Consider the following 26813-nt stretch of genomic DNA (forward strand, 5'->3'; position numbering starts at 1 on the left):
GAAAGGACAAGGGAAGCCAGTGTCAACAGATGCAATTACCAGATGTGAACTTTGGCCAAGAAGGTCAAAGCAAACACTCTTTTAAGAAGTGCCACGGGATCTTTAATGTCCCAAAGTCATTGCAATTTTGGCATCACATCTTATTTGAAATGCTTCCTCTGGAGGCCCTGACCATGTGCTGTTGTGTGGATCTAGTTTTACTGTGGGGGAGTGTGCTGCATTTGGCTTCAATGGTAGCTCTCTTGCTTGCTGTCCAAAAAGGTAGGTTTTCTGGACAACTTGTTTCTATAGAAGCACTTGGCATCATTTGGGATGATTTAAATGATAGCTGGAGTGGATATGTACACAAACCACAATTTAACACTTGTTTCCAGCGAGACTGCCTTGGCCTTCCCCTTAACACAGTGGGAAGAGTGATTATTCTTCAGTCCCACAGAGATTTGGAATGAGCCAATTGTCGTTATTTTGTTCTCACTTTGACACATTTCCTTTCCAATACAAGGCAGGTGCACTGGTTCTTGTAGTGCAGGGCAATGGAAATGAACTGGGGAGAATGATGCTTTAAAAGGCAGCCAGATTCTAAGGGAGAGCTAGAAGTTCACACCTAGTAATCTGCACCCCCCCAACTTCCCTTCTAAGCCCATATATGGGATTTGCATACTGTTATGCAGAAGGGAACTCAATTTGGGGCAACACTGATTCACTCAAGGATTATCGTTTACATTTATGAAATTCTTCAGGCAAAAATAATGGCATGCAACCACCTAGTATTCAAAATGAGTCGTTACTAAATGCTTGAATCCATATCTCTTTTCAAAGTAGCAGAAAGTTTCAAGTACTTTTGTATGTTCATACATGATGAACAAGTTTTTGTTTCCTAGAATTTATGTGTGGGTAAGAAAAACTTACTTTTCTCACACCTTACAAAAGCAAAGAATTTTGCCTGCCTCCTTATTCCACTCTGTACTGAGGTGCTAATCTCAAAATGAGAACAGGTCCTATAGTTATGACAAATAGGAGAAAAAGCAATTTCTGGAATTTATGATCAGTTAATTTCTCAATTTCCAGATTAAAAATGAAGCAGAGGCAGGCGGATCTCCGTGAGTTCAAGGACAGCCCGGTCTACAAAGTGAGTTCCAGGCCAGCTGGGGCTACAGGGAGACCCTGTGTCAAAAAGACCAAAAAAAAAAAAAAGAATTGCTTATTACCTTGTCTACCAACATTTTCTCCTCTGTCCCCTGTTTTCTCAACCATTCAGTACTGATTGACACATAAAGTATATTTCTGGTTTGTATCAGGATGTGTTTAGGAAGGGTGTGGCATGTGAAGGAGAAGGGGGTGCCAAGGTTCCAAGTGGGCTCAAAAGCGATAAATCACCAATATGTATCTTGTGCTTTCCTACATCCATCCCTTGGCTGGTATCAATGTATAGGACCATCATACAATAGTAAGGTCATACTGTTTTCTAACTTCTATGCCTTATGTCTAATTTAGTTGTGGACCCCCAAAGAACAGATGCTGGGTTCCAATACTGTCCTTTAAGTACCCTGGGTGAATGATGCTCTTAAATAAATCTTCTATGTCTGGACTTTTTCCTCAGGCTCTGGACTCAAAGTATTGACTGCTCATTGAATACTTACACTTGACTATCCCAGCCTTACTAGTAACACTCCCTGCATGCTTTCACTATCAAGATTCTCTAAATAAAGCATACTGCCTCACACCTGTGTGCTTTGCCCAGGCTGTTCTCTTAAACTTGCATGGTCTTCCCATTCTATTTATTCTCAAGGAACTATCTCAAATATCATTTCCTCTATGAATTCTTCTCCAATTCCTACAGCTAAATCAAACTGTTTCTTCTGTACTCTCACAATACTTTGTTTGGATGTGTCTAAAAATCTCAATCACATACTGCCTGGCGTTGTAATTACTTGTGTCTCTGCCTGTCACCCCTATGAAGTCAAAGGGTTTTGGAGGGTAGAACTGAGTCTGATTCATCGTTGTGCCTCTCCAGATTCCCAGGGCCTAACAGAGTGCCTGGCCACTCAGTGGCTGAATAAACAATAAACATTTAGAGACAGAGCTCAAGTATTATGTGTTGATTTATTGAACTGACTGTATGTGTTCTAGCTGTTAATCAAGGAGCCACAAACTCAATACTGAATGCACAACATCTGTGCTGGAATAATTCCAGAAATTTTTAAATGTCAACTTTTTGGAGATTGGTTTGAATTCTTTTGCTTGCACGAAACTTTTGTCGGCCTAGAAGCTAATAGGAAAAATGAAATCCAAATTACTGAATCACCTCCAAGAGCTTTAGCCACAAAGCATTAAAAATGAGGGCTTCTGTTTAGGCAGTACTGGTTAATTTCTAACATAGGAAGTTATTTCTGGTTATAGTGTCAGTAGATAGATTTTTTTTCCTCCCCCATTAAAAATGTCGTCGGAGAGTCTGCCCTTTCTGAAGGTTCCTAGCAATAGGAATTTCTACCACAATACAATCAGACAACGTACTACCATCTTAGCCAGTCTAGCACAAACCAGATTTGGTGTTTCCTTGCCAAATGCTCTTGTGTCTGCCATCAGAAACTCCAAGAGAATTACCTAAAAATCCTTCTCTAGAAAAAATTGGACAAAGTACCTAGGAAGGTTGAGACAATGTTTCCCATGCCAGACACAGTAAATCCACAGTATACTAGGTGTGGATTTGCGGGTGTGTATGTGTTTGTGTGTGTGTGTTTCTGAGTCCTACACAATTTGGAATTTATGTCATTGATATTCCAACATGCAAGTTATTATCATGACTAACACAGAGAATTACCTGCTGCCACATTCCAGGTATGTTTATGTATTTCCCTGTCTAATCTCCTTCCTCCCTCCAGCTGTCTTGTGTGGGGAAAATGGTGATCCCCCCCCCCCCGCTGCATTTTCTCTAACAACTGTGATGTCAAACGCAATTATTTGTGGAGGAATCTGCTGTATGCATGGATGAAAGGGACACATGCAAATCCTCAACAAGAAAGGGAAATACCAGCTATCGGGAACTATGTCCCCAAAGCATGCGGCTCTGGCAGCCTCTGCTGAAGGCCCCCTGTGCAGATATTACCAAGCTGAACACAATATGACTTTAGGAATGCAAAAGAAAAAAACTGTTTAACATTTGAAAAATCTCCTCCTCAATCTGAGGTCAACTCAGCTAATAAAAAAGCTTCAAAAACTTCTGAAAAACCATGAATAAGCCCCAGATGTTCCCGTTCTCAGCTGAACTTTCCACTAAGTTATTTCATACCCTCTATTTTTCACAAGTAGAACTATTTCAACCTCTTGTGCTGGCCTATCTCTTTCCAAAGAAAATTGCCTCCAGTCAAATTCCTTCTCCCGCCCACAGTAACTAATTGTCCATACTGTTATTCATCTCCTTTTCTGAAGATGAATTAAATTGGCAAGACCCCTTAGTGCAAGGGTGGGGACCTTTTTTCTTTCAAGGGCCACTGACCCACAGGGGGAAAAAATCAATTGGGGCCACACACAAGTAAAAAGCTGCTAGATTTAGTTTAGTTTTTGTTTGTTTGTTTTTGTGGGGAAAAAAAATCCATGTCATTTATTTTAGGGGAAAAAAACAGGGAAAGGAAAACTGCATTCAATAGATGGAAGAAATAATAAAATAAACCCTGGTGTATGCGACACCAAATTTAGGAATGGCTTGTTTTGGTGAAAAGAGAGAGAGATGGAGAAAGCTAAAAACAACGGTAGGGACTGGAGAGAAAGAAGCTCAGGGATGGTGAAGGTGGGAAGGTGGCACACACCTTTAGTCCCAGCACTTGGGAGGCAGAGGCAGGTGGATCTCTTTGAGTTCGAGGCCAACCTGGTCTGGCATAGTGAGTTCCAGGTCATCTGGGGCTACAGGGAGACCCAGACTCAAAAAGACAAAAAGAAGAAAAATAGAGAAAGGCTAAGAGTGGGCTATATAGAGGAAGGCTTGGCAAGCTCCCAAGTTCATGTGCTAGGTGAGTAAACAGCTTGTCTTGTGCCTGACACTCCCCTGTACTGTGGGCATTAGAATAAGTTATCACTGGCCTTTGAAATCCTTATTAACTTTCTTGAAGTTTAGGAAAAGTCTTCTCTATGCTGAGAAACAGCTGGCTTGTTTTCATTTGCTTTGATTTTCAAACTTCAAAGCCATTTTTTTGAAATAAAGGTTATTTTCTCAAGACCATCTGAAGGTTTTACACATGTATAGAAGAATGACTAAAGTCTCTGACGTTGCAAAGCTGTCAGATGGCCTTATCTTTAGCCTTTGAGAGATTAGCACTGTCTCATTTCTTAGAGCCTGCACGTTATATTTTGAACCAGCATTTATTTCATTGATTTGAATTTTTTTTCTCTCTCTCTCAGATCAAACTTAGTTTGCAGTATAGTTTGACTGTGGTATAGTAGCCAATGTAAGGTGGATCTGCATCCCTAAGGGGATAAAAAACAGTTCAACAATCACAGCTCATTGTTTGCTGCTCCTTTGCCATCTGAACACTGAACTTCTGAATATCTTCACCAAATAGAGATGTTGCTCTCAGAATGCTGTGCTGATATTAGAACCATGCATATGGTCTACTGTACCTTAGTCCCAAAGTATCTGGGGTTGTATATTCCTGGTGGTACAATTATAGGACAAAAATGGAGCATGTCAAGAGAAGAGGCAATAAAAGAATAAAGAAAGAACAAAGCAAGATAGGCTCATGTAAGGACAGATTAAAATCTGTCTTAAAAGTTGATGGCTGGCCGGGTGTGGTGGCCCGTGTCTTTAATCCCAGCCCTTGGGAGGCAGAGGCAGGCGAATCTCTGTGAGTACAAAGCCAGTCTGGTCTACATAGCAAGTTCCAGGTCAGCTGGGGCTACAGGGAGACCCTGTCTCATAAACACCAAAACAAAGCAAAACAAAACAAAAACAAAAAGTTGATGGCTAGAGGGGAAAATATGAGAACTACAAGGCAAGCGTGGTGGTGCAAGCCTATCATCCTAGCTACTTGGAAAAATGAGACAGGATGGACAATTGAAAGATCAAGACCTATCTGGACTACACAGTGAGTTTGAGGGCATGTTGGGCAACTTAGAGATGCCCTGTCTCAAAATAAAAAATTAAAGCGGATTGGTGCTACAGCTGTGTGGTACAGTATTTGTCTAGTATGCACCAGGCCCTGGCTTCAGTCTCTAGCACCCTACCCCAACAGAAGTCCATACAACGGTGAAAGGTAGAATAACCACAAACAGGTTCTAGAACACTGGAGTTCATGTGAAAGAGATGGTTTTAGGTTGGAAGAAGGGAAGCTCTGCTTTTCAGATCAAATATTAAACATAAGGAATTCATTTCCTTAAGGGGAAAGCCAGGGAAAAAAAAGAAACAGATTCTAAAATGTGTGGACCAATTTGTGAATGACAGGTTATTTTGGGAAATCCAGACACTTAGAACTATTTCTACCTGTGAACATGTCTCTGAGTCTGTCTGTCAAAAGGGAGTCCTGAGTGGTGGGGATGCAGGGGTTGGACCTGACATCATTTCTCTAAAAGGTCTTTGGTATTGCTTTTAGAGGTGATGATACCTCTGAGGCTAAAACACCAGGTCAGCATGCATTGGTTTGTATGCCACCAGGCCACATGACCTTCCTGCTGCTTCCACTAACATGTTACCAATAGGACAGGAACAACTTCGTTATATCATGGGAGAGTTGAGACAGCTTTTGGTTTGGTCAAAGGTAGTTTCAACTCTATATCTGTCCTCATTTTTTTTTTTTTGGTCTTTTTGAGACAGGGTCTCCCTGTAGCCCCAGCTGGCCTGGATTCTCGATGGAGACCAGGCTGCCTCGAACTCACAGAGATCTGCCTGCCTCTGCCTTGGAGTGCTAGGATTAAAGGCATGTGCCAACATGCCCAGCCTGTCTTCATTTTTTTAAAAAAATGTTTGTTTTAAAATGGAAATAGAATTTTATCTTTTTCTAATTTAAAAATCGTCTTAAAAAATATTTGGGCAGGGGGCTGAAGAGATGGCTCAGCAGTTAAGAACACTGGTTGTTCTTGCAGAAGACCCGGGTTCGAATCCCAGAACCCACATGGCAGCTAACAACTGTCCATAACTCCAGTTCCAGGGGATCCGATGGCCTCCTCTGTCCTCCGTGGGCATTGCACGACATGGGTGCACTTACCTACATGCAGGGAATACACTCATACACATAAAATAAAAATAATAAATAAAATATTTAAAAAAATATTTGGGCATAGCTCTGAGAAGTATGAAAAAGGAAATGAAAATTACTGGAATACTGTTAACATTCTGATACATGTTCTTATATACAGTTTTACCCATGTATATACATATACAAACACTAATTTTTATAAAAATTGGATTGTACTTCAATATTAACTCATAGCTTGCTGTATTTATTTATTTATTTATTTACTTACTTATTTTTGAGACAGGGCCTCAAATTCACTGTGTATTCAAACCTGGCTTTGAATTCCTGATACTTCTGCTTCAGCCTTCTAAATGCTGGAGTTACAAGTGTACAACACCACATCTGGCTATCATCTGCTTTTATAGTTAGCAATATATGATGGATATCTTTCTGAGCACAATAATATTTTTAAAAATATTTTTGATGCCTGCATATTGCTCAGCTGTATAGGAGCAGGACAGTTTACATAGTAAGTCTCCATTTGGTGAATAGTTGAATTACGTTTGAGTTTCCTGTAGTTTACCAACAATGCCATTGAAATATCCTTATACATATATCTTCGTGGAATGTCATAGTCTTTATTGGGGAGACTTCCTAGGTAATATCATTATCATAAGCATTCTTATTAGCCCAGCAGAGTAAAGAAAAGATCATAGAATTTAGAGTAAAAAGGCAGGGGTTCAAGTCTAAATTTAATTTTTGATTCATTTACAGCCTGAGTATAAATTTTCTTATCTGTAAAAGAGAATATTAATATGATAGCTCATGGAACAGTACTCAGAAGTAAATGTGATATTGTAAGTGAATGCTTATTTTCTTATGAACATCCATATATTGTTAAGATCTTATAAGCAGTCAGGCATGTTAGTTCATGTCTGGAATCCCAACATTTAACAGGCAGAGGCAGGAGGATGGCCGTGAGTGTAAGCCAAACTTGGGCTACATAGAAAGCTCCAGGATGGCCTGGACTACTTAGTGAGACTCTGAAATAATAATAATAATAATAATAATAATAATAATAATAAACAATTTAAAAGCAGCATTAAAATAGCTACATTTTCCTGGATGCACCTACCCCCATAAAGAAGACCACCCCCCCAATATCATCCAGAATAACACTCCAGATTCCTAGACTCAATTCAGTTGCCTCAAATGTGTGTGTGTGTTGGGGGGGCTTTCAACTTAGAACATGTCTGGATGTCAATTACTTAGATGGTATTTGATTCCCCAAAGTTCTGAGCTGCATAGCATTCACCTGGCGGGTTATTTGTCATTGTCTGCTGTGCTGGGGAGGAAAGTTTATCATGTTCTCTTCTTCCTCACTGGGCCCTCTATAAATACAGCCAGATTGCGTGGGTCTGAATTGAACACTCTGGCAAGAAATTAACTTTCTCAGGAAGAAAGAGATCAGTTGCATTATAACACAACTTGCAATTCCTTTCCAAACTTCTGGTGCTTTTGCTTTGGAAAAAAATAAAAACTGCTGCTGTTCATCATTGCTAGCCAAAAGCATTTATAGATTATGGATTTCTTTTCATCTAAAATCAAGCTTACAACAAGCATAGCACTCTGTATTAGAGGTTGTGAGACATAAACCAATTATTAGTACTTAAAATGTATACTATATATATTATTTGGTTTTGATAGCCATCTTTCCCCAGGCTATTTCTTTTGACTATTTTCTATTAAATATAGAATCATTAAATACATAAAGACTTAAGCTACATAACTCTTAAACTATATAGAAGATGGGTGTGGATGGATAGGAGGAAAAGGAGTGAGGATCTGGGGAAAAAGTATTACCTCTCATCCAGAGAATGTGGGAATCAAAGAAATGTAGGGCTTTTAAGTCTTTGTGTACCAGAGAAAAAAGTTACACACAAAAAAATTGTTTGGGCATCAACACAAAAAAAAGTATAAAGGAAAATAGAAGTAGAACTCAGGTTGGCGTCTATAGTGCTACAAATAAGCACAAATAAAAAAGAAGAAAAAAGACTGAGCTCCTAGAAGCCAAAGGTAGTGGTTGTTTTATGGATTTTTCTAGTCTTTGTGCACAGCATTCAACTAAAGGTGAAAAAGGCAGGCCTGGACTAAGCACAAGGCCCCAAAAGGGTCTCAGACTGATAGTTACAAAGAATAACTGGAAAGTACTTGGTGACTGGCCACAGGTAGGAGAGTTTAGGATTAGTGGTATCTTCAGAGAAGTGATAGCTTAATGTGACTAGGACAGAGTAGGTCTCAGGTCCAAGGAATAATCTGAACATAGAGAATATTACAGATCAGTCTGTCCTTCTTCACAGAAACTATTCCTTGGAGACAAGCAGTAGAAATCTGTGTAATAAGTGCAGGTGTGCCAAAGATTGTGCTCACTTTATTTACTTGCAAATAAGAGTACTTCTCAATAGCTACCCACATGCGAGGCATGAATCACCATAGGACTTCAGGACCCAGGAAGACTAGAGTCTAGAAATAAAACAAGCACATGAATATTACTGTTTCAACTGAGTTGTTCAAGCCTCAATAAGCTAAGATTGGAGTTAAGAGGAGGCAGCTAAGAAAATGAAAGTTCCTATTAGTCAGGCTTTGACAGATAATGTAGGTTTTCATCTTTTCTCAGTACCACTTTTAAAAGCAATAGAATAGGCAAAATAGCCTGATGTTGCTGTCAAAAATGACTTCATTGGATAAGAGTCACAGCACAGCCTCCAGGTGAAGGTCAGAAAAAGGAGAAAGAAGAGGGGTTTCTAGCTTCTATCAAGTTAAGGACATTCTAAACAAATGGGATAAGCAACTCAAATGGAAGACAAGGTACTATTCCATCATATATCTCAAGAAAGTGAATAAAGGACTATTTCTATATAACTTTGTTATTACTGCTGTTGTTTATTGAGATGGGGTTTTGTATAGTCCAGACTGGCCTTAAACTCCTTGTGTCACCAAGAATGGGATGGTAAGGCAGGCATAAGACCACAGTTAGAGACATTCTGCCTAAATAGGGAAATAGGTAGGTCATAGTGGGGTAATATTGGTAACCCCACTATGTGCCAGACTGTTCTAAGGACAGAAGGCACAGTAGTGAGTGGGACAGACAAAAAGCCTCCCTTATTGAATGGTTGAAAACTAGCTCCTTTCCCACCCATCTCAAACCTTTTGTTGACCTTAGTATCTGATCTGGCCAGCAAGGACACAAAAATGCTAAGGTGGAGAGAAGAAACACTGCCAGCCAGAGAATTTCAGTGAAAGGTCAGGTCAGTTCATTATCAGCATATGTTTGAATAAAACAGAACAAGCAAGGTGTTCTATATTAAGTGTACAAGGATCTTGGAGACTGTTCTACAGAAACAGCATAAACTACAAGTAGCTGCTGAAATTAGAAAAACACAGGAGTTGATAACAAATAAGGAAATGTGTTCTAAAAAGGTAGGGAGAAGGCGAACAGTCACTGCTTCTCTCTGGTTCCCCCACTCCTCTTTGTGAGGCTGTCACGAAACACAGTAGTCTCTCCAGCACATCTAAGCTCCCACAGTGGCAGCTGAAGAAAAACACGATAATCTCTCCCGATCTTTCTCACAGTTTGAGTAATTTTTGAAACTTCAGTGAATGGATGGCATTCAACATTCAACATCCAAGGAGCCACTTTTAATTGGAATATTGACTAAAAAAGTGTGTAACAAATTGATTAAAGAGTAAGAGTTAGCACATTCATCAGGGAATCTGAATACCTCATTGTGAGAACTTCTTAAGGTTCAGTGAGGGACAAATCTCTGCAGGTACTAGAATTTTCTTTTAATTTCTCCTGTGGGATCTGGAGCAGCTACTAGTCTTTTTTGAGTGGTTTATGTCATGCTACCTTTTTGGAGACCCAAAGCACGATGGTCTGTCTTACGTCCTGGCTAACAGGTAAAAGGTGACTGAGCCAATTTTAGGAACAAAGCAGTTCTCATTCCCTAACCTAGTCCATCAGGCGGAAGAAAGGAAGATTTAATGAATTTTAATATCAGGCTTCAGTTCCTTGCCTTGTAACTTCTCTCAAGATTAGCTGGATTGCTTGCCTCCAGTTTCTGATCTCTGCCCCCTGCCCCTTCAAACTGACCTCATAGTTAGCATAAAGCACGGATCTCTGACCATATCACTCTCATGGTCTTAGCCCTTCAGTGGCTCTCACTGCCAACAGACTACAACTCTTATTCCTTATTATGCTATCTATGGCCCTTGAATATTTTTACCACTCTTTTCCAGTCTCATCTTTCACTCCCCACCTCCTCTTCCATTCCAGCCTGTGGCCTCTCTAGCCACATGTCTACTGATGCACTTTCATGTATTTGAGCCACTGCTCATACCACATTCCTCTGCCAGGAAGATCCTTCCTTGTAATCATTATCTGTCAAAATTCTCCTCGTCTTTCAAAGCCTGGCTTAGAGGCTACCTATTTTTGAAGTCTTGTCTAATTCTAATTCTCTCAGTAGGCATTAATCTTTCCCTTCTTGGAACATGCAGAGGACTTCATTTATGTTTCTCTTATGACACTAATATAAAGTTGGGAATTATATTTATGTAGGTATATCTCATCACCTACCCTGAAAGCAGGGATCAAGCTCAAGTTACCCATGTGTCCTCGTCCATAGCCCCTAAACCCCTAGTACTTAGCATACAGCTGCTCAACATTGGAAAAACAAATTGAAATGGTGATGATATATCCATATGTGACAATAGATTTCTAGGTGTGTGTGTGTGGGGGGGGATTCTATATGTCTTTATCAACATACAAACTTAACTGATCAAAGTTAGCAGCACACAAAAAATGAATGCCCAATGAATCAAACAACTAAATAAAAGGTGAGGACATACAGGCAGAACTGTATCTTACTTTATTTTCTGCCTTATGGGCTTCATTTTGCAAAGGTGTCACAGAAATAATTATGGCTTAAGTGACTTCCCCAAGCAACAGACAAGAACGAAGGCCATTCAACCAACAGAAACTCATTTCCACATTGAATTTCAACATCTTGGAGGGAAACTTACAGTTTTAATAATTGTTTGTATGGTGGGTTATGAGAACGCAGTCATTGATCAATCAATAGTCCAGGGAACAATATAAATAAAAAAGAAATCAGCACTAAGAGAATCACTTCCTATATACTTATCCTACTTGTGTTTGGAGAACAAAAGCAACGGCACCACTGAGGTCTGGTCTGGAGATCTTTCAGCTTGCCACTGCCTTCAAGAATCTATATGCAGCTATAAGGAACCGCCTCAAGCTTGGCTTAATCTTTTGTATTAGCTCATTAATGAGTCTGGATTCCTTCCCCATTTTCCATGGTATCCCAGGCAGGGACAAAGAATCAGGCAGTAGGGGGCAGCTTTCCTTTTGCTTGACAACAAGTGGTCACTGGTCTCTGTCTGTAGTTAACAAATTCCATAGTTCTTTGAAGGTAGAGCCCATGGAATGGGTCAGGCCTGCTCTAAACTGTGCAATGCAAAACAGAGCTTCTCTGCAATTCAAAATAGAGGCTCTGGGAATTTGGGCCTTAAGCAGTGTTCCTGACATCTCTGACATCACCCCAACAGCTGAGAGTGACGGCGTCTCAGGAAAGCTCGGTAGCCTCAAACCCTGTGAATTCTTTCTGCCCTGCTGGCATGTGAAATGCACACACACTCAGAACCATATTATACGCTGCTCCAAATCATTCTAAACACCTCCTGGAAGACATCTGCCAATACGGATCTCATGGCAGCTCTGTTTTAAATATAGGAACCTCTCAACATCTCCAACCAGAAAGCAAAATGCAAAAGGAATGCAGATTAACTTGCCATGAACTTTAGAGCTCTGAAGTCTCTCTACTTGATACCATCGTTCCATGAAAGGTCCCGGTGGGCTAAAGATCAAAATGAGACTTCTGGAACATGTGGTAAGATCGCTAAACCACACTCCAAGGGAAGCTTGCCTATTAATAGAGCATCTAATTTAGGGCAGAGTTCAAACTTGGGAAAATCTGAAGAACTTGATTTAAACACACTCATATATACATACATATATATATATATGTAAAATTTACCATCTTCATTTTCTATTCAGTTATGTTGAGCCAAACTAGATTTTAAATAGTTCAAAAATCTGTCGAAGTTTGGCTAGATATATTTTTCCAAGAATCTTTAGAATTCAGATTATTATATTTAGACTTTAAAAATCACTGAAACATTCCAAACTAGAAATGACACAGCCTCTCCAATCCTGCAGTTGAAAAACTGAGGCACAGACTCAAATCACTTAGATGGTGATTCTTGACTTTCCCTTCTGCTAACTCTTCATACTATAATAATATGAACAGAAAGAGTAGCTATAATTCGCTGTGCCTACTACATGTATACATTATATCTAATGCTTGTACTAATCATTCAAGACAGATGATAGTATACCTATCTCACAGATATTAGGAAACTTGAACAATAGAAAGCTAACTGATAAATCCTAAAGCCATCTACTTCCAAGAACATATCTGGGAATTGAACATAGATGTACATGGTTCCAAAGCCATTATTCTTTATCCCAAAGTAGATACACTAGTGCTGCGGCCCCGGTTTTCTCACTGCAATTCTAAATCATATACCAATAAGGGTTTACAAAGAGGGCAGGTAGTGCTGGTCTAATAAAAACTCATGTGGAGCTGTGAAACTTAGTCATCAAATAGTCCTTCTTAACCCTTAAATAGAGTGAAGTGTTTTCCTAGAAACTCCCATGTCCTACTCTTTTCCGCTTCAATATAACTGTACACACACACACACACACACACACACACACACACACACAACTTCTTCCATGCCAATGTTGACCACACCATCTAAAGTACTGTTAAGTGATTATCTACGATCATGAACGTTTATAGTTCCTCATTGCTGTCTCCATCATAACTAAAAACAAATACGTAGGCTGGGCATGGTGGTGCACGCTTTTAGTACCCAGCACTTGGGAGACAGAGGCAGGCAGATCTCTGTGAGTTCAAGGCCATCCTGGTCTACATAGCGAGCTCAGACCAGCTGGGACTACAGGGAGCAGGGAGACCCTGTCTCAAAAAGACCAAAAAAAAAAAAAACAAATATGTTTGCAAAGTTGGCTTCCCCTATCACGCTTACACACTTGTGTTTGTGAATCTACAATGTATTACTCTACATTTATTCCTGTAGCTCCCTAGTTTTCTCTTGTCATTCAGTTTGTTGAGACATTTTGTATCTCAGTGACACTATGTCTTAGTTAATCCCAACTTCTTTCATGCTATGACTGAACATGAGAAGCATGCCTTCTCTGCCTTCACTTAGGTCCTCTGTATAAACTTTAGTCAGTAAGGATAAATACAACGTAAAGCACTCAAGACCTCTCTCCAGCCTTGCATAGTTTAAGAAAATACTCTTTGGGTCTAATAATTAATTAGCTACACATCGACTAAAGTAGATTAATAATTAATTAGCTACATATTGACTAAAGTAGATTATCACTTTGTCAACATTTCTTGTTACTTATTTAAAAAGAAATCATAGGAATTTCTGTCAAAAACTGTGTAGACTTACCATGTTTGCGCCTGTCCTGTGATTCGATAATGCATGTTCATGCATACATATGTAAGGAGAAAATGTCTTTATTTGTCATTAGTGAGCCCACAATGGCTCCTAGTCCATAATTGTTACTGAGAATTTATGTTATATAAGAAATTAACCTAGAATTTTGCTGAGATGTGATATTAGGATCTCTATTTTGTGATTTCCACAATCCAATTCTGTCTCTTACTTAGAGGATAAAACATTGTGCTGGATTCCCATCTTTTGGCTTCTTCTATTTGTTGTGATGGCCCATAGTTTATTGACCATGGTAGCATAATAATAATTTTAAGACTCTTCCTACTCCTCAGTGCCCTGGGATGTAACTGGCCTGAACTTAAGCCTCATTTTCATGACACAGTATAAAAGTAATTATCTTAGATTATTTTTTGTATTGTCATCTACTCACCTATACTACAGAATTCCTTGGGAAAGTAATGATTGAAAAATATGTATGGATTATGAAGAAATACCTAGATCAACTTATTAAAGAGAAAAGAAATTACAATTTAAAACTCTTAAGGAATTACCAAATGAAATCCAGAGCATGTCAATAATAACAGAATATTCACTTTGGATATTAAATAGAATTCTGCTGGAGAAACTCCACTTAACAGTTGCTATGCAAAATCACTGCAGTTGCTGTCTAAGGAAATTATATACTTAGAGATACCAGACTGACTCTATTATTATTTTACCTCCACTAACCAACAATAAGCCCATAATATGTGGAATAATTTCTGGTCATGTGTCAAATGAATTTAAATTTGAAGGTTCAGTCTCAAAAAACCATGGGACAGACCCTGCCTCAAAAAAATAAAAATACACAATAATAACAACAGCAAAAAATAAAAATAAAAACTAACCATGGGTGTGTAGGACTAAAACCAAATATTTAGTTGGAATAAGGGAGGTGGGACACTCTTCCAGGGTCAAGACTATGTGTCTTCTATGGAAAAGCTGGTTCAAGACAAGCCAGCTCAGTGCTCTTTTCCATTGAACTTTGTTAGAATTCTAATGACATGGGCACAGAAAATTTGGATGTGTTCGTTATTGGCCTCAAAAAAGACAATCTTGCTTTCACTTGTCACTTCCAAAAGGAATAATGCTACCGTGAGCATTCTCTTATCCAGTGTTCATTTTGACCAGGAGTTAATTTTAGGAGGTTGTTGAAAGGTAATGTGACTTCTTTGTGTATTGTAGATATTTAGTGCATTCAAATTGTATTCACATTGGATTAAACCTTCAAAGGCTTCAAGAGTGCCCTGAGATTTTTATTGCTTTATTCAGAAGACCAATATCTAAAGAATAGCTTTAAAACCAGAATTTCTACAGTGCAAATAGAAATGAGGGACTCAAAACACCCCCACGGTACCTCTCCTACATTCACTATGGAACACGATCTGAATGCATTGCCCTAAAACAAATGAACTCTTTGGCACATAAACCCACTGACTAATATGGTGTTAATTCTGCCCTCTATCAGTAGGGGGGACGTACTTGCTGACTTATTAAAGGATCCAGGAAGGTGGAGGAATTGAGACCCATTGCATGAGAGTGGAAAGATGTCAGCCTCTGTGAGAGGGCAAAGACCTGAGCAATAGGTCCTGGGGACTCTGCCCGCTTTTGGTTCAGTGATCCTTATAAACACTGCTTCTGCTCTCTGCATTAACTGCTCAATGGTTTTAATGAGATAGTGGACAATGAAAAATACTTGTTATGAACAAACCCAGCTAATGTCCATAATAAAAGATAATTAAATAGCAAGTTCAGGCTACATGCCATGTAGCCTTTTGTTGCAAAGATGAACTGCTTAAATATGGCCCCCTGCCATGACCTGCATTAGAAAACAAGCTTGCATATTTGCATTCATATTTGCATTATACAAGATGTTGGGGAAAACACAACAGTAATACTACAATATATTGATCTGTCTGTTTCCCAGTTCTGGTGTTGTCACTTACTGTGCTGGATAGCTTTAGTGTCAACTTGACACACCTGGGTTGAGGGAGCCTCAACTGGGGAATTGTCTTCATTGGACTGGCCTGTGGCCATGTCCATGGGGCAACTTCTTGATTGTTGAGTGAGGTAGGAGGGCCCAGCCCACTGTGGGTGGTGCCACCCCGGGCAGATGGGCCTGGTTGTATAAGAAAGCAGGCTGAGCAGGGGACAGGGAAGCAAGCCAGTAAGCAGCATTCCTCCATGGCCTGTGCCCCAGCTCCTGCTTCCAGGTTCCTGCCCCGAGTTCCTACCTTGGGCTCCTTGATGAATTGCGACCTGGGAGATGTAAGCTGAATAAAGCCTTTCCTCCCCAAGTTGGTATTGGTCAGAGTATTATGTCACAGCAATGAAGAACAAACTAGGACACTTACTAACAGCATGACTTTAGACAAGTCATTTTCCGCTCTTGGCTTCTTTACTCATCTATAAAATCTGAAGTTTAAACTCTATGGTGACCAGTTTTAGCTCAGAAACTGGTCAATATTGAGTGGGAAAAGTGCATAAAATGAAATATAAATACAGCAACAATTTGAAGGGAACCAAGGGTGAATTCTCTGAACTGACCAATCAGTAAAAGTACATATATTAAATATATAATCGGTATATGTTAGCTGCTTTAGGAAACAAAATTTAGGCACATGCTACATTTAAGCAGCTTATGGTTTAGGGATAGGCATATACTATTTTCTTTCTACTTTTTATGTGTATGAGTATATTGCCTGCATGTGTGTAAGTGTACCCATGTTGTGCAGTGTCTGCAGAGGTCAGAAGGCATCGGATTCCCCTAGAACTGGAATTACAAATGGTTGTTGGCTGTCATATGGGTACTGGGAATTGAACCCAGGTCCTCTGAAAGAATAGCCAGTGCTCTTTACTGCTGACCCATCTCTCCAGCTCCATTCTTTTCTTTTCTTTTTTCTTTTTTCTTTTCTTTTCTTTTCTTTTCTTTTCTTTCTTTCACTATGCTGGCTGGCCTAGAACTCATTATGTAAACCAGCTGGCTTCGAAAATCATAGAGATCTGCCTGCCTCTGTCTCCTGACTTCTGAGGTTAAAGATCTGAGCCACCAAACCTGGCTCAGACATATATTTCTATATATGACACAGGCAAAAGCTATCTCTCAGTTGCTCAAATATCTGAACATGTCTATATACATATATGTGTGTGTATATATATAACATATATATATATATATAATATATATATACACATTTCCATAGAGAAGTCATATGGAGATAGAGTGACTACTTATAATTATTTATTAAAACAATATTGTGCTGCAAATAGGATATGAGTCTGTATGGATTTCATAAATAATTTAGAAATATATTTCTTTTTTAAAAAAAGATTTATTTTTATGTATCTGTATGTTTATATATCTGTGTGAGTGGATGTGGGTACCAGTGGAGGCCAGAAGAGGGTATCAGATCCCATGGAGGTGGGCTTATAGGAGGTTGTGAGTGGCTGATGTATGTCCTGGGAACCTAACTCAAGTACTCTTTACCTATGAGTCATCTTGCCACCCCTACAAAAGAGGGCCAGTGAGATGACTCAGTGAGTAAGAATATATGTTGCATAAGCCTGACAACCCAAGTTCATTGCCCAGAACCCACAGTGGAAGGAGAGAACTGAGCCCCCCACAACTGTCTTCCATCCTCTACATGTGTACCATGGCATGTGCCCCCCCATCATGCATAATACAATAATAATAATAATAATAATAATAAATTTAAAACTATGAAAGAGTCTAATACAGTAAAATGCAGTAATGAAAAAAGTTAATGCATAGTTCAATCAAGATTACCACAACAGTGTTACCAGCAACGAGCTGGCTTTCCATGCCTGACTTGTCTTCCATTTTTGAGTACCCCTTTAACTTAATACTAAAGATTAAAATACATGACCCAATTTGAGTACCTTTAATCCTGTATATTCTTTTTTTCAAATCCTGCATATTCTAAATATAGCAAATATTTCATTTTCAAGAAATTTAATAGAAAGTACTTGGGAATTCTCCTTGGTGCAATGTTATTAAATTGTAAATAGTAATTAAGATATTAAAAACATATGCTCCCCAAAGCCACTAGACATTGTAATTATTTTTTAGGCTATTAAGCAAAACGACAAAAGATTTTTTAATGATAAATGTGTTTTGGAATGTATTAACTAATTCCCTTTTACTTTGTGAAATAATGTTTAGCTCCACAAAGTCTAGGCCTGATATTTAAAGACTAATTTACATTGTGCTTTTGAGACTCAGAAGTCAATTCAGTGGCTCTTGTTAACATGCGACTGTAGATACTTTGTTGACACACATGTAGACACACAGACACATACACACTGGCTCTGTATGAAAATGGCAGTTACTAGAGTTCTCTCATGCCATTTAGAAGTATCATAGACACTGGAATATAGCTCCATTGGGGAAAGATCTTTTATTTAAATTTGACTTTCAAAAGCATTTTTTTTAACCTAGAAACTATAGATAGATATAGATTTTCTAAAAACTACTGGACAAGGTCAGTGCTTTACAACTCCCACTGTTTCTTAATGAGAAGACTATAAAAAAAATTTCTTGGAGTCAAACTCCAAGTTTTTAAAAGTTGCATGCTAAGGAATGTACTATGTACTTCTCTGTTACTTAACAACTTTACTAATTAACTTATTAACATTCTATTTAGAGAATAAGTGTCTTCATTGTACCAGAGTCTGTCAAGCATTTTAAAAATAGTTTTCCAGTGTTTCCAGAGAGATGAAAGTGGAGACATTTCACTGCTGTATGGAAACATTTCACCTGCAACGTTTCTTTGGCCATCTAATATTTGTGGTATGAATTAGAGACTTTCTCCCAAAGTTTACTTCACATCACAAAATGCCTTTATTTGTACATCATATAATGCAGTAGGTCTTTTTCTAAGGATTGTCCCAAGTAAGATTCAGAAAGACATGCTTAATCTTTCATTTGAAGATTTAACAGCTTTAAGGCTATAGAAGTTACTATATTTGGCACTTGGAGATTGTTAACTCACAGAATAAGGGGTTCCTGCTATTTGGTCTCTTAAGCATCTTTTATATCTGGATCCCAATAATGAGGTGTGCCTTGTCTTTACAGAAGTAGGACAACACAGAGAATGAAACCAATGGCCATGGATGCTAGTTCTCCTTCTGCCGTTACAGTTCCTTCTACTGAGTGTGCATGAGTAATGATGCCTGTCTTGCTATCCCTTCAGAGCCACCATCATCAATTTATCTAATGTACATGAGAGAGGTCTTCCAAACTGAATTGTGGTATGGGAATGTATGACTGAATTATCATTTATTTGGAGTTACATGGTTAACACAATTCAGACATAGGCCAAATATCTGGCTCTGGGGGAAGGATACATAGGAGGAGTGATAAATGCCAAAATGTTTTTCATCATTTAATGTTTTATAGCCTAATGAAAACAAGGCAGAAGAACAGGAGAACTGGGTATGGGGGAAGGGCAAGTTTAAGTTCCATCTGCCTTGGCTGGAAGACTGGTGGGAAGGGAACAACCCCTGAAAGGACGAGGGGTTACAAAGTGGAAAGGGGTGACCTGGGAACAGAGTGTTTTAAAAAGAGTGCAGAACAGAGAATAAAGTCACAAGACTTGTTCACAAGAGGGTGCTGGGTTAAAGCCTGACCTTGAGCCACAAATCACAGAATCACACGGCTGGAAGGAATCTTAAGAGGCCTTCTCGTCCACTCCCCCACCATTCAGCAGGACATTTCAGCCATCCTAAACAGATGAGACTTTATCCCACTTTGAATGAGACGCTCTGACACCAAATGGGCAGGTATTGACTGCTCTGGCCTCAACTCTTTACAACAAGCAGGAAAACAATTTCTGGAATTTCATTTGAACCTCAACTGAAATGGGGAATAGAATAAATGGCTAGTTTTTGCTTGGGAACAATAATTTCTGTGGTAGTTTGGGGACAGCAAAATTAGCACTAACTAATAGACACTCTTTTTTTTTTTTTTACAGATTTGATAAATACATTTTATATCTCATAATAGCGATGAGGATTATACAAAAGCTATTAAAACAATTATGAGAATAAATTCTATCGTTTTTTCTTTTTTTTTTCATACAGAGGAATTCCTTCCAAAGCAATTGACATTGAGACGTTTTCACATGCATTTCTAATCTCTATATACATGACTATCACTGGTCACAGTTGCCCACCTTCTGAGCTCCTTGGCATCTGAGCATGAATACAAACTCGTCAGATAGACAGCCTTCCTCTCCCACTAGAGGCTCCATACTCTGCCATCCCTGTCACTGTCCACTGTGTTGTCAGCACCCTCATCCATTCCCCCTGTCTGCCTTTCTGGTAAATCTAGTCAGCCAGAGGTCCCTGTTCCAGGAGGGTCAGCTGTTCCTCATCTACGGCAATCCATTGTCAGTATTCCTTTGGATAGAATTGGGGTCTGCTGTTCATTTTTCCAGTAGTATGTTGGGTTACTGTCTGGAAGAGCCTTTATCTATCCTGGCCAACAACTCGACTGAAGGTATCGCCTGTCTGGCTTTGTTGTTTGTCGAGTAACTTTTAGTTATATATATGTATGCTCTTATGATATTATGTTGGCCCCTTTACTCTTTGGTTATACTTCCCTTTTGGGTGTTTAAGGACATACAATTGGACCAGATAAACTGATTTGTTTTTACTCTTGAGGTCGTTAGAGAATCTGTTCCTCAGGGGTCCCGTGGGTTTGGGAGGAGCCTAATAGACACTCTTAAACAGAGAAAATGTTACCAACAAAATTAAGCTAGAAGATAAATGGCCTACAGCATCATATGAGTAGCACTGTATTATGATCACTCCTGGTACGTGTGGAATTTTCTCTCCACATAGGAACCTGGAGCAGATTGATACCAATAGAAACAAAAGTTGGTATTTAAAGAAGGCAATATGGTCTAGTAAATTCCAGAACTAATACTGAGAAGCTAGAAGAGTTTATCCTTTTCCTAATACAAAACAATAAATCCTCACACAAATTAGAAGCTGAAAAGGAAATAAAAAGATCCCTATTTCCAATCGTGGGAAAGTTACACAAGAACTGTGGCTTGCAAGGAAGACGGGAGCACATTGCACACCTGCAAGTCTTCCCAGGAAATGGGCCTGGGACTGACCCTGAATCCGTCCCCTCAAGGTTACACTATGGGACTGTCGATATGGAAATAATGTTACTTTAGTCCCTTAGTGGGTGTATTATTTCCAGCGCTATCTATCAACAGCAACCATAATCTGAATGGAGGCAGCTGAGAATTTCCATGGAAGAAAGTAGAGAGTTATTTTAGGATATGTTCTTAAATGGTCTAGTTTAATGGGATGGACACACATTGGCACACAAACATAGCTAGGGGAATGTCTCTGTGTTCACAGATGTGTATGCTAGAGCAAGCAAAGGGCTTAGGAAAATAACATTGCCTGGAATCACCAGTAAGTTACACGTGAGCATAGAAAAGTTAACTTGATTCTACCTCCCCATCACCAAAACTTGGGGCCAATTTAGTCAGTCATTCAGTGAATCCAGATGTTTGGCAGTATACAGGAAACAACATCTGGATGATTGACTGAATTTTCAATTATTCTCACTTGATGTTTTGGCAGCCTGCCTGCACAGCCTCCAATGGCTTTCTGCCTCAGTTTCTCTAGCTATAAAAAGGGACAGACATTTATCACTTAGTGAGGATGATAAAATATCCAAGAACAATAATGAATTCTTGAAAAGAATGATTCTGTGAGAGTGTTATATCTTATACAAATGCCAAGTTGGATTTTTTTCTCAGTAACTAGTCTTTAAAATAGTTAATGCTTGAAATACAGTTAAGTGTTATACCAATATAACACACTGTATTATCATCTTCATCATTGCCATCATCAACACCAAAACTTTGTTCTTTATGATTTCCCTAAAGCATCTCACTTTCACATTGAATCACGGCCAAAATGCGAATCTTATTTAAGGTTTGAAAAGATATGTTTTGTACATGTAAAGCAACACAGATGAGGAGGGAAAAAAATCAGTGTGGGTGTTTGGAGCCCAACCAATTTTAACAGCTAGACTTAAACAGGTAAAACTGGTCTATCAATGACACTTAACTGGTTACTCAATCATATTTGTATGGAAATTGAACGTGTTCACACACTAATTTATGAGGAGAGGTAGAAGAAAGGCATTGTAATGGTGAATTTTTCCCTTTCTCACTCTATATACCTCTACATTCCTAGGAATTAGTTTTAGCTTTTGCGGCTAAAAGTTAGAAGAAAGGAAAAGGAAAGAATATGGAAAAGAAGTATTGTAGGAATCTGCAATCATACAAAGCTGAAGGAGCAGTCAGACTGGCAAAAGTACTGGAACTCCTTTTCAAAATTAAGTTCTGCCTATAGTGAAAAGCCTGGGCATAATCCTCACAACTACCAATTACTAAGGGCCTGTTATGTACATGTAATTATATATGTGTATATATATATACAATGTGTGTACTTATGTATATGTATATTTGTATGTGCATATTATACATACACAGAGGAGTTTTTGATAAGCCTGTAGTACTACTAATGAGAGAACAAAGCACTGATGTGCCTAATGTTATATATTTGTTAATATCTACAACTAAATTCAGATCCATGTTGATATAAAGCCCTTATTTTTTCCACCATACATGAATAAGTCTTTATTAAATGGCTTGCTCTAACATCTTCAGTGACTGTTGGATCATATAGAAACCTATGTCTGTGCAGCTTTTCCTTTTTGTCAGGTGGAGTCCACCCCCAGGTCTTTGATCTTCCATATGGCAACCCATCTCTACTTATCTTTATCTAATCCAACCATAAGTGTGGTTTATGGCAGCTCATAACATTTGTCCCTCCCTAGACTCTTCTGCCTGGTCTAGCTTACCCTATGCCCAAGCATGCCACCCACTAATGAGCAGCATCCCCTTAGGCTTTTCATCGTGCATCACACTTTATCTATTTTTTGTTGTTTTTGAATTTTATTTTATTTTTACATTATGTGTATGAGTGTTTTTTCCGCATGTATGTAAGCACACCATGTGCATGTAATGCCTGCGGAGGCCAGAAAGGGTGTCATATCCCCTGGAACTGGAGTGTTGGATGGTTGTTGGTCACCATGTGGGTGCTGGGAACCAAATCTGGGTCCTCTGCAAGAACAGTAAGTGCTCTTAATCTCAATGCCATCTCTCCAGCCCCCTTTTTGTTTGATTGCTTTTGTTTTTGAGACAGGGTTTCACTGTATAGCCCTGACTGGCTTAAAACTCACTGTGTAGACCTGGCTGGCCTCAAACTCACAGAAATCTACCTGTCTCTGCCTCTTGAGTGCTGAGATTAAAGGCATGCATTACTATGTCCAGCTGATCACATGTTATCTTTATTTAGTCGCTTTTAATGTTTGGGCTCCCTGCCCAGACAGACTGTGAAAACAGAGGGTTAGAATTCACTTTGTTTTAATCTCTGAAGTCCCTGGGACCTTGTTAAGTGCCTGGCTGAATATTTCCAATATAAGAGGTATTCCTTCAGGTCTGTTAAACTTTCCCCTCAGGATTAAGGACACAGTGATGGGCCCTGAGATGGTGGCCTCACCAGTACAGAAATCTAACTTGTTGAGCAGACTTATGTGGAAATAGTGTGAGATAACATAAAAATTATTTGAAGATCAATACTGCCACTGATTCCAGGTGATATATTCACATCATCTTTGCTCTGGTACCCTCTGAAGTCCATTTTGAAATAATCACACTGTATCTAACAAGGCATGATTGAACTCAGGTTGTGCTTTCACAGAAGGAAAGATCAGTTATATAAACACTGCCTTTATCGTGTGCTCAGCAGCAGTAACAACCATTTATTAAGTGCTCATTGAGTACAAAGCACTTTATGAGGCACTGGAGGAGTTACACCCAAGCATGCCGTTGATATTTTCACAATGCAGTCCCAGTGAAATACATCTCCATTAGAAAGTCCATCCAATCATTTTCTCAGAAACACAACAGATTCATGTGAAAAACAAAATCCTGCCAGTGTCTTCATACAGAAACTTCTGCCTTTACATAAGGATTTTAGTTGAATTATGTTTTTTCCCAAGGTACAAATAGTACCTGGGCCCTCACATTCGTGGATTATGGCACAGAGACATCACTGTGGCATATGGTAGCCTTTCTGGTAGTCTTTTATTTTTTATTGTGGCCACAAAGCAATCACAAGCAGATGGTACAATAAACTTCTATTTGTATCTTGTTACTAAATTCCTCACAAGAGGAAAAACTATGTGTACGGGTCAAGAACATCTGTGAGTATCACTATGCACAGCAGAGGCTCACTAGTTGGCAAAGGAGCAGTGAAACTGGACCTCTGGTATCTTGCTGATGATAGTGAAAACTGATACATTCTCATTGGAAAGCAGTTTGGAGATAGGCATTGAAATACATTCCTAAACCCAACAGTATAATATATTAAGCAAATAATCTAAGGTTAAGACAAAGCACTATGTATGAAGAAACAGCTTTATGATCGCATAAAATCAGAATCAATTGGCATGTGCAGCAATTTTGTTGAGTAGGCAACAGAATATTATACAACCACAGCAAATGATTAATAAGATTTCTGGCAACACAAGGAAGTATTGTCAATATAGTGTCATTAAAAACTCAATGCATTATTATATTGTATGTGTGCATGTGCAAATATGTATGATGTGGGGGTGCGAATGAATCACAATGTGCATATGGAGGTCAATGAACAACTTTTAGGAATTATTTCTCTCCTTCTACCATGGATTCTGGGTATTTAAGTCAGGTCATCTGGCTTGCGTGGCAAGTGATTTTATCTGCTGAGCCATATAACTGACCCATATCATTAAAAAATTGTTTATCTTTTTTATGTGTATGAGTCTTTTTTATGCATGTATGTAAGTATACCTGTGTCATGCAATGCCCACAGGGGTCAAAAGAGGGTGTTGGAACCCCTGGAACTGGAGTTAAGGATGTTGTTAGCCATCATGTGGGTGCTGAGAATCAAACCTGGGTTCTCCGCAAGAGCATTCAGTGCTCTTAATCGCTGAGCCATCTCTAGACCCCCACATTGTTTTTAAGAAGTAGAAATCTTATGTGCTTCTAATATGAAAAAGGTGTCTGTGGGATTTTTGACAAATATTAGAAGAGAACACGTGAAAATGAAAATGGGATAAACACTGGAATTGTGAAAAATAATTGCCCTCTATTTTCAAATATTTCTGTCATTGTCATATCATGGTAATTTGAAAATAGAGTGAAAAATGAGGACCAGCAGTCAATTCTAGCAGAGGAAATCTTTGAAGAAAATGAACAATTGCTGCTTCTTCGAAAACCCAAATATTAGCACGAGAAATAACAATCATCTGCCTCTCATTTATTTGTGTACCATTTCTACTTTTATTGAATATACCACATACCTGGTTGATGTGCTTCAGTTTATCAATAATCTGACTAACCACCGGCTCAGGGCCCTTCATTTTCAGCTCATGGAGGTTAAACTGATTCTTCATTCCATTCCTAGCTGCCTTCTGGCTGTATCTGTAAAGATGAATAGAATGAGAAAGTTTGTCAAAGAAAGTCCCAGTCAAACAGAGAGCTGGGTATAACTGGCACCAGCAGGAAAGTTGATTACAAGTTCTATTTAGCCTTTTAGAACATGGAATGACACCATGGTGCAAAATAAACCATTTCAGAAGAAGTCCATTTGCAGTAGGCAATGTTCATTGAACAGCCAACAAATGCTTAACCCCTTGTTTTTTGAGATGTTGGGGATATAATAATGAACAAGACAGATAAAGTCTCTCTTCTTACTGTGCTCAGTTCAGCAGCACAACTTAATAAAAGAGTCAGTAGCATGGCTAACTAGGAAGAACTGGGCTAGGGGAGGTTGAAAGTCTTGTCTAGGAAAGCACACCAAAAGGATGCTTGTCCTTTCTACTCATTTGAAGGAGAAAGGCTCGCCCATGTTCTTTGCCTCTGCCTTCTCCCCATCTTCTTCCTCTCACGATTTACTTATAGGAGGAACTGGTTTTCTAGTCAAAAGGCTTTCTCCAACCATATGCAAAATACATTATGCTTGCCAGCTTGCCTCCATGTTCTTCCCCAGAAGACAGAGCAACAGCTCAGGGGAAGCTTGCTAATGTGCAGGGGAAGTCATAGGCTCCACTTCAGAACTAAAGTTTCAAGGTCTCCACAGGTATCCTCATCAGCATGAGAAGCGGGGAAGGAGGGAAGATTTGTAATCCAAGGCCATGCTGCCTTTCATTCCCAATGTTGGGTTTTGCCAGCTTCAACCAGGAGAATACCTGAAGTGGACTTTTTACTATGCTCATGGTTCCAGATGTCTACATATTGTCATTTCCAATTTTTCAAAGGGATGCAAAGAAACAAATGTCAGAAAGTAGAAACAGATTTCATTTCCTCCTTTCTCTTCAATCATGTGCAGATACCAGAGCACTGTTACCAAAGAGGAGAAAAAGGTTTTAAAGCTCTTTTTGCTTTCTCCTGGTCCAGATAAAAGACAGAGATGCTTTCTTAGAGAAATAAAAGGACTGGCAGGCCTTTTATCATCTCATAAATAACTTCCCCCAATTACAAGAGAGTAGGAAAGGATAAGGTTAAATTGATATTTTAAAAGATTTATTTTTTAATTATGTCTATGTGTATATGTCTGTGTGGGTATGTGCATGTGAGTATAGTGCCCATGGAGGACAGAGAGGGCATCAGACACCCTAAAGCTGGAGTTATAGGTGCTGTGAGTCTCTGAGTCACCATGTGGGTGCTGGGAACTAAACCCAGTTCCTCTGAAAGAACACGCTGAACCATCTCTCCAGCCCTTAAATTTTATATATATATATATATATAGTGTCAGCAGAAACCATACTGGCCTTGAACTCACAGAGATCTGCCTGCCTCTGCCTCCTGAGTGCTGGGATTA

The 26813-nt window shown here is 39.1% G+C and overlaps 1 protein-coding gene across 2 annotated transcripts in view; it reads right to left on the reverse strand.

Annotated features, from left to right (window-relative positions):
• Gpc3 (glypican 3) overlaps positions 1 to 26813 on the reverse strand; it is a 433306-nt gene that overhangs the window by 79851 nt on the left and 326642 nt on the right. For both annotated transcript variants that reach the window (XM_008826751.3, XM_029560452.1), the window contains exon 6: positions 25294 to 25414. In XM_008826751.3, the coding sequence (XP_008824973.1) occupies positions 25294 to 25414 (121 nt within the window). The remainder of the gene's footprint in view (positions 1 to 25293; positions 25415 to 26813) is intronic.

This window comes from Nannospalax galili, unplaced genomic scaffold (assembly GCF_000622305.1).
Source record: "Nannospalax galili isolate Female #2095 unplaced genomic scaffold, S.galili_v1.0 scaffold371, whole genome shotgun sequence".
NCBI lineage: Eukaryota > Metazoa > Chordata > Mammalia > Rodentia > Spalacidae > Nannospalax > Nannospalax galili.